We start from the raw sequence: 9337 nt of genomic DNA on the forward strand, positions 1-9337 counted from the left end.
TCCATACTTGCACTTTACGGTATCTAAATCTACATTTGGTAAAATGGTAATGCAGCTTTTCAATACCTTACAATAGCTAAAACTATTTAAGGTAATGCCAAGTATTATGAGATGCCTCAGTCAGTACTTGAGAGTTAAGAGTGACTAAATTAATATTCCCCTCCACCACTAATGAGACACTAGAGACAGCATACTGTCTAATATTTCACTTTAAACAATCTTGTCTTGGTGTCTTCATGAGATCATAGATACCATGTTGTTTGGGCTAAAAATCTCAATCCAGTACCCATCTGGATCTGTTATAAAGACCTGTCCTTTTATATGGCCTGTAAAATAAACAAAGAAGCAAAAACATAATTGCTGAGAACGGCAAAAGATTGCAAATCTGCAATAATGTTTTAAATATAAAGTTTGGAACAATACTTTAAAATATCATAATAACTGTCCTGCATGTAGATTAACTAGATAACATCATCACAGTTTGAGGGAATCTGTCTGCTGCCTTAAACATGAAGGTCTTAAAGAAGAAATGCTAAGAAAACAATGCAGTTTCAGTGTGTAAAATAAGGACATACCTTCATCTGGTTTCTGCACAAATGTAACTTACAGTTCTTCAAAGACTTTGCAAGTGGCATATACATCTAAGAACGGCAATGCTTATATGACCTAGGACACTGAAAAGAATGGTGCAGAAAGCAAGTGGATCTGTATAATGATATATGATAATATTGCAAAACACAATTAAAAATGAGTTGCTGTTAGCTGGAAGAACTACTAAGCTAGCTACTACCAACCTATGTAGAGAGTGTTTATGTAAGATCAGTGGCTTTCGCTGGGGATTGACCTCCTTAAAGCAATGCAATTGTACCTCTCTCTCTCTCTCTCTCTCTCTCTCTCTCTCTCTCTCTCTCTCTCTCTCTCTCTCTCTCTCTCTCTCTCTCTCTCTCTCTCTCTCTCTCTCTATATATGTATGTATATATGTATATGTATATATATAGGTGCTTGGTTTTATACATCTGTGGCCATGGATGTGATTGGAACACCTGAATTCAATGATCTTTTGTTTTTATATTGCTTTCCTACTATGAGTGGGCAACAGGAGAATACCTGAAACTATTACATTTAAGGCTTGGGCTAAGTTACACAATTCCATTCACTACAGCAGCAGACTCCTCCCAGCAGTTAAAACATTTTAGGAGTGTCCAAGCTCTGTTTGTGACTTTATTGAGTGACATTTGTCAACTTTACCCAAAGCTGAACAGGATTTGTGGAGGATTTCTCACCTGCCCTCAACTGGATAAAAAAAAAAACTATGTATCAAGGGCTTAGTGACAAAGATATTACTACGGCTTGCAAGGAGGGAAATCCAATGACTAAAGTATGTGTTCAGTTGACATTCTGTAAAAGAGTTGTCTTGAAATTATTGTATATATTAGGCTGAAAATGATTTCTGACAGGAACAACAACAGATTATTACATAGACATATGCCTATATACTTTACATTAGACTTTATTCTATCTAATAGGATGCCACAAGTCATTTACATTTATGTTTACATTTACGGCATTTAGCAGACGCTCTTATCCAGAGTGACTTACAAAAGTGCTTTGTTATTTACTCATAGAATATCCTAGTACAGTACAGTAGGTTAGAGTCCAACATACCAATGAACTAGAATACTGTAGAATACTGGGTTCAATGCTGATACCTAGACAACACAATACATAACACAGTACACAATACATAAAGTCTATCCTAAACAATGAAAAGTGCAATAAACAATAAGTGCTAGAGTTTGTTAAACATAAACAATACCCTACAATATGTACTAATTTAGTCAGTCAATATGGGAGCAGTGTCAGTTGTCCTTTAAATATTCTGCAAATAGATGGGTCTTCAGTCTGTGTTTGAAGACTGCAAGGGACTCTGCTGTCTGGACAGCAAGTGGGAGTTCATTCCACCATCTTGGAGCAAGGGCAGAAAATAGTCTCAATGCTTGTCGTCCATGAGACCTGAAGCAAGGTATTTCAAGCCGAGCCATACTTGAGGTTTGAAGTACTCGAGGTATGGATTGGGCTTTGACAATCGACCTCATGTATGAAGGAGCTGGTCCATTTTTGGCTTTGTAGGCAAGCATCAAGGTTTTAAATCTGAAGCGTGCAGCTACTGGGAGCCAATGAAGGGAGTGCAGCAGTGGAGTAACGAGTAAACTTCGGAAGCAGTCTTGCTGCTGCATTCTGGACAAGTTGTAGAGGTTTGATGGCTCTTAGAGGAAGACCAGCAAGTAGCGAGTTACGAGTTGCAGTAGTCTAATTAGTCTAACTGGTAGTAGTAGTCTAACAGTCATGAAATTTCCTCGCTACTATATATTCCACAGTCAACTATCAGTGGTATTATAACAAAGTGGAAGCGATTGGGAACAACAGCAACTTATCCACAAAGTGGTAGGCTACATAAAATGACAGAGCGGGGTCAGTGGATGCTGAGGCGCATAGTGCACAGAGGATACCAACTTTCTGCAGTCAATCACTACAGACCTCCAAACTTCATGCGGCCTTCAAATTAGCTCAAGAGCAGTGTGTAGAGAGCTTCATGAAATAGGTTTCCATGGCCGAGCAGCTGCATCCAAGCCTTATATCACCAAGTGCAATGAAAAGCATCAGATGCAGTGGTGTAAAGCACCACTGGATTCTAGAGCAGTGAAGATGTGTTCTCTGGAGTGATGAATCACACTTCTCCGTCTGGCAATCCAATGGACGAGTCTGCGTTTGGCGGTTGCCAGAAGAACAGCACTTGTCTGAGTGCATTGTGCCAAGTGTAAAGTTTCATGGAGGGGGGATTATGGTGTAGGGTTGTTTTTTAGGAGTTGGGCTTGGCCCCTTAGTTCTAGTGAAAGGAACTGTTAATGCTTCAGCATACCAAGAGATTTTGGACCATTTCATGCTCCCAACTTTGTGAGAGCAGTTTGGTGATGGCCCCTTCCTGTCCCAGCATGACAGGACAAAGCAAAGTCCATAAAGACATGGATGAGTGAGTTTGGTGTGGAAGAACTTGACTGGCCTGCACAGAGTCCTGACCTCAACCCGATCGAACAACTTTGGGATGAGTTAGAGTGGAGACTGTGAAACAGGCCTTCTCGTCCAACATCAGTGTCTGACCTCACAATTGCACTTTTGGAAGAATGATCAAAAATTCCCATAAACACACTCCTAAACCTTGTGGAAAGCCTTCCCAGAAGAATTGTAGCTGTCATAGTTGCAAAGGGTTTGCAGACATCATATTAAACCCTATGGATTAAGATTGGGATGTCACTCAAATTCATATGTGTGCGAAGGCAGATGAGAGAATACTTTTGTCAACATAGTGTGTGTGTGTGTGTGTGTGTGTGTGTGTGTGTGTGTGTGTGTGTGTGTGTGTGTGTGTATATATATATATATATATATATATATATATATGACTATATATATAATGGCCTTAATCCTGTTGATCCATAATCGGCCTTGGCTCATCGTCTTGTGCCCTTAACACCTGCTGTGAGCTCAGAGGGTCTGCAGCAAAACAAGTCAGTTGAATCGCCTGCTCAAATTGCCCAGGCATTTCATTCACTGGTTCTGAGTCTCCCCTAGAAAAGAGCATAGATGAGAGTGAGACTATGCAACACACAAGAAATCAGTGCTAGGATCATTTTTACAGTCTGGCGCAAGGCTGCCAAGTTTTAGTCAGACTGTAGCAGAGTTTGGAGATTTTTCTGTTCATAGTCACATGATTAATTACAAAGTTTCCTAGATGTTGGGAAATCTCCAAACTGCTATATTTTTGCCCATCATGACTGGAGCTAGTGTTTAGCAATTATCTAGGACACCAGCACAGATATTTGAATGGTAGAAAGAAGGTGTAGGATTATATTCGGATTACAGAGACCTTCACTTCACTTGGGCTCTTGATGAGATAGCACTATGTGCTATCACTATGTTGTTGTGTGTCTAACCAATCAGTTCCCCAGTTTAAAAAAAAAGACCATGAGTTTTTTAGAAATGTCACAAGTCTTACATAAACAACCTATAATCCTGTTAAAGATTTCACAGTGGTATGCAAAATGTCTGATATTTGAATGGTCCTTTTTCCTGGAACTCTATACCACTGTTTGACACATCTCATCTGATAAAATCACAGGGTAGTGTAGTATTTGTTATCCCAGGTTATTTGGGAAATTATTTTACTTTAGGCTTTGCATTTTGTTCATGTGTTTCTCATATATCTTTATACTGTATATATCTTTGGTATTTTTTTGGTTGCAATCAATCATGGCAAATAGTTTGGGCTGTCAATCAAGACAGAAATCTGTTGCACAGAAGTTGGTTTCTCGTGACAGTTGATGTATCAGTTCTTTTTGGAAAACCTTGAAACAAAGATGATCATAAAGTGTTAAACACTCTGAACACTCTTTCTAGTTTAATAGTTAAGTTGATCTTCTAATACAACAGTGCTTTTAGAGAAACTGTACCCTGAACCAATTTTAATATTATATTAATAATAGAGTTTAATATAAATTAAAACTAGATTCTGACCAACCACTTTATTACAAACACCTGCCCTGCCTCTATCATGTTAATGTTGCTGCTGTATTGAGAATAGATCCCTCCCTCAAACAAACAAACAAACAAACAAACAAACGTCAGTCAGCATTGCACCTGTGCAATGCTGATCATTGATAAATGAGATAAGAAGTTGCTTATGTATGAATATACATAGATGGGCTACAGTCTGTAATTCTACACCTATAAACTGCATCTAGAAGGTGTATCTAATAAAATTGCCAGTATAGGTGCAATGTAGGATTCTTTTTTATAAAGTAGCTGATGAGTATATAAAATGGCCAGTGAATATATTAAATTATGCTTTATTATTAAAATTGACTGAAACTCTGTATTGTGAGTTACCAATTGGAAAATTTAAATTTATACATTTATGGTATTCTACATTTTTGACTGAACACATTTTGAGCAATTAGTTGAAGGTTTAGTGCCTTGCTCATGGGCCAAACAATAGTAACTTAGAAGTGGTGGGATTTGAATTGGCAACTTTGTGAGCACTAGTTAAGCACTGTAACCACTGAGCAACCACTGAGCTACCACTGCCTGTTCCATGCCTTTGCTGTGCATTTTAGAGGTAATTAGAATTTAATTCTAATTAATTAGAATGAGCTTTTTCATGGGTGAGCTGGTCTTGATCAATTACCAGGTGAGAGCTGCCTTTTGATACATTAATGCAATTCATAAATGTAAATGCTCTTGTAATTACACAGATAACAGCTGCCCTGTTATCAAATACATTATTAATAAAAGAGGTCATTCATAAAACATGACACAATTGTGCAGAGACCAAGACAAAAGATTAACTTAGTTCAGAGCATTTACAGTGGGGAGCTGTATTATACACATACATTGATACAGCAAAGAATGAAATGTCATTATACGAGTGACAATGTACCTTTAATGCCTTTGATTATGGAGGAAATGACCTGTTTGCAGATCAGTTGTAGCTACATTCTCTTAAAAGACACATATTTTGGTACCTGCCTCATTACCTGAGATTTTCCCTATAGTAGTAATAATACAATTTTGCTAGATGACTAGCAAAATGAGAAATTGGATGTTAAAATTTTCATACTGAGTGTAATTATATAGCCGACATACACAAATACACAAGGACTCTTCCCTGTTTTTTTCTCCAGAGCATAACTTGGACTTTTTAATCATAATCCTATAAATTGTTAATGAAAGGAGCATAAAATATCAGCGTTTGATTGCTACCAGTTTATGTTTAAAAAAAATAAAGTTCATTGTTCACATGGATCACAATGAAATGTAACTTTTACAAATTCTTTAAAAACTGTCATGAACTATTATAAAAAAAAGGTTATGTCACATATTTTATGGTTATAAATTGCAAAATCAACAAAGACAAACAAAGAAACATCTAGTAGCTGCACTCTGTGTGGCACCAGATGGATAAAATGATTACACACTATGATTTATCACACTAATAAGATGCATGCTGTCCCTCACCCATAAAAGCATTATCAGCTCCAGTAATGTCTGTTGGAGATATTTACCTCTCTCTGGTTAATGTGATGGGCTCCCTGTCTTGACTGTGGAGCTGTTTGGCATTGGCTAACAACTGCTGCTGATCCATACGACTGGTCACGTGACCCGATGGGCTGCTTCTCATGACGACTGGGGCCAGGTGGCTAACCTGATGCCTCCCTCTGCATGGCTCTCCCCATGGTCTTGGTAGTGTGGCACTGCAACAAGGTTTCAGTGACTGGGGACCTGAATGGGTCCTTTGACAAAACACAGAGTGAGCATCATTAAATGATGTCGACGAAGGGGAAGGAGTGATGGCAATTTTTTCCTCACTGTTTCTCTTGGTGCATTTTTGCATGTGAGAAACTGGTGGTGTCATCAATGCTCCCGCCTTTTCACTGACATGACAGGTTGGGGTTAGAGAAGCAGGAAGACTTGAAACCCTTTGGTGTACAGGAGGTTGAGAAGGTGGGAGTCTCACTCTGGAGACTGGTGGAATGGTTCTCACATAGCTGTTCAGGTAGAGTCTTGCAGCTTTCCCTTCACCTAATTCCCTGCTTCCATGCTGTGCTGCTGTTCCTGCTTTCATAGCTAAAAGCCTGTAGCTGTCTTGATCAGAAGGCCTTTTCTTGTCTGGAGTTTCAGAGGAGTGTTGCAGATTAATTATTTTTTGAGACTGCTGATAAAGACTGGCAGCATCCTCTTTGTTGGTGTTGACTCCAGTTTGCTGGTTACAGTCCTGCCTTGGCTGGCCTCCAACCATGTCATCCTCTCTGATTAGATGGCTGGCTGAGATGCTCATGGAGCCCTGTGAAAAACTGGGCTGGCTGGGGATCACAGTTACTGTCTCCAGTGAGCCTTGGAGACGTTGAGAGACTCTGCATCTCTGTCTCTCTGTGGAACACTCATGGTGGAGAGGTTTACCATTCTCCTCATCAAAAGTAGGGTCTTCTTTGCTATCAGAAGAGTTGTCCATCAGTACCTCAGGAGGAGGCGGAGGAAGGCTATCCAAATCTATATCATTGGATCTATTTGAGAATCTTTGGTTAATTGGGTAACGGTTGTTATTGTCATTGATTGAAACACCTTTACCAATATTGGTTAACATAGGCACAAAACTTTCCTTTGTTGCTTTAATTTTCATAGGCCTGTTAAAAGGATCATGTTTGAATTTGTCCTGCACCCCTTGACTAAAAATATCGATGAGTTGTTTGACAGCATTTTTGCCTGGCACTGCAGGTGTTAATGTCAGAGGTGAGTTAACTGGTATGCTAGCCTTAGATGCCCCTTTGCTTCCATATTGGAGACCAGATGATCGTGCTGTACTTTGTGCTCCAGGCGAATGTCTTCTCAAATTTGCCCTGTCAAGGCTGCTGAGGACCATGCCCCCAGCCAAACCTTTGCTAATCCATTTGAGTTTTTTGTCTTCCTTTTGGCTTTTCTCCTGCTCATTCATTATACAACTCTCCACTTTGCTGTATAAAGAATCATTAGATTGAGACCACCAAAGGCCCATTAAATGAGAAAGTTTATGTTTTTCCTGACTTTCTACTACAAGAGTGTCAGCAGTTTTGGGCTTTCTGATTTTTCTCTCTCTCTGATTGGCCCTTTCTAAGGTTGCAATAGCTGCCCTGCCATTCTGTAGACCAACCTGAAGTGGATGATGGCTGAGGTTTTGAGATTGGGACCAATTAGACATATTGCTTCCTGTCACATCATTTTTCCTATCCTGCTTGTCTTCTGTCTTGTCTTCATCCTTGTTGGCATTTTTATCACCATCATCATCATTACTGCTGTCATCCTCATTGTCATTATCACCCCTGCCCTCTTCAACTCTATTAAACTGAGCCTGATCAGGTGGTCTGTTCTCAGGAACACCAGATGATGACCCAGTGCTGGTTCCTGACCCTAAGCTCTCCCGGTGGTAATAAAGTCGCATTGAACCACAGGTACTCTGGCACTCATTGTCAGCACCGATGCCACTGTCCTCGCTGTGCACAGTACCATCATCTGGGCTTGGCTTCCTCAGGACAGCAGTTTCCACCTGAGCTAGCACCTGTCTCACACGTCCCTCTGCCACTCTCTTTGCTGATAGCTTGTCTTCCAGCAATCGGGAAAGGGACATAAAGTAGTCAGATGCCTCTTCTAGGTCCTTGTCCCCCAGTCCTTTTACGGAGTCCCCTATGAGCCTCATCTTTTCAGTGGAGTGCTGGAGCATCTGATGTAGAAGGTATAGAGGAGGGTTGACTGAGTATAGGTCAGCATCATGTTTGCCTAGGCAAAGTGAAACATCTCTCTGTGCTGGTGGCATGGTCATGTGGTTTCCATACTTTTCCAACATCTTCTCACCCTCGACTGCCATTTCCTCCAAGGTGAAGTTTATCTCCTCATAGCGTAATGCCAGCAATGTCACCACAGGCTGTAAGGAGAGTCGAATCTGTGTTGCTTGGTCCAAGATCCCAAAGAGGGACTCATATTTAAGGATATTGGGTTTCAGATAAGCAAAGACTGCATGTTGAGCTCTCACCATTGTTTCTGAATGATCTTCCTTTGACATAATATGGACAGTTTTTTCTCTACACATTTTGACTCCTTTGTTTTCCTGTCTTCTTTCATTGTTTTTGTTTTCTTGCTTTTGGGGGGTTAGTAATCCTTCTTGTAAATCTTCATTTGCCCCTTCCACCCTTGCCCCTTCTACATCAACACTTTGCTTTATAATTGTAGCAGTGTCACACTGTATATCACAGAGTGAGAATCCTTTATCACCGGGCGGTACAAGAATGCTCTGAATTTCTGTCCCATCATAGAATGAGTTGTTGTTTTCATGTGATCCAGAGTGCACAGCTTGGTCACTGTGGCTAGATAATCTAGCAAAGATCTGACCTTTGGAAGGTGAGCAACCCATTTTAACAGACCGAGTTGGATCCTTAGGTTGACAAAGGAGCGATTAGACTAGCGGGAACTATAGTGTTTAAAATTATATGTTTAAAATTACCTACTTGTTAGGAAAGGTAGTCCTTCCTGTCCACCACCCCTGTTATTACTGCCATTCTTTTGCTGTTTCTGGATTGTGTCATGCCATGGAAGCAGTTTCTTTTTGAAGTTTTTTAGGTGTGCTAGCAGACCTGTCATGCTCTAGACTGATGTTTCAGTTTTCACATGCCTTATTAAATTGTTTTCCAAAGAGATTCAGCAAAAAGAACCAAAGCTGTTCATAGCTGTGTGGTACCTTCTTCACATAGCTGATTGA

General features: G+C 40.0%; 1 protein-coding gene across 2 annotated transcripts; it reads right to left on the minus strand.

Annotated features, from left to right (window-relative positions):
* Positions 1-247: 247 nt before the first annotated feature.
* pcare2 (photoreceptor cilium actin regulator 2) lies at positions 248-9337 on the minus strand. 2 transcript variants are annotated; one of them, XR_014124499.1, is made up of 4 exons: positions 6117-9337; positions 1666-3623; positions 576-674; positions 248-326 (listed from the first exon to the last, which is right to left on the minus strand). XR_014124499.1 is itself a non-coding variant. In XM_081717377.1 (2 exons), exons 1-2 carry the CDS (start codon positions 8990-8992, stop codon positions 3476-3478), a joined length of 3024 nt encoding a protein of 1007 aa, XP_081573503.1. In that variant the 5' UTR covers positions 8993-9337; the 3' UTR covers positions 1209-3475. The 2 variants fall into 2 exon arrangements, 1 of the variants encoding a protein (XP_081573503.1); XM_081717377.1 differs by lacking the exons at positions 248-326; positions 576-674 and having other exon boundaries at positions 1209-3623.

This window comes from Electrophorus electricus, chromosome 7 (assembly GCF_041902795.1).
Source record: "Electrophorus electricus isolate QZ-2024a chromosome 7, ASM4190279v1, whole genome shotgun sequence".
In the NCBI taxonomy this organism is placed as follows: Eukaryota; Metazoa; Chordata; class Actinopteri; order Gymnotiformes; family Gymnotidae; genus Electrophorus; species Electrophorus electricus.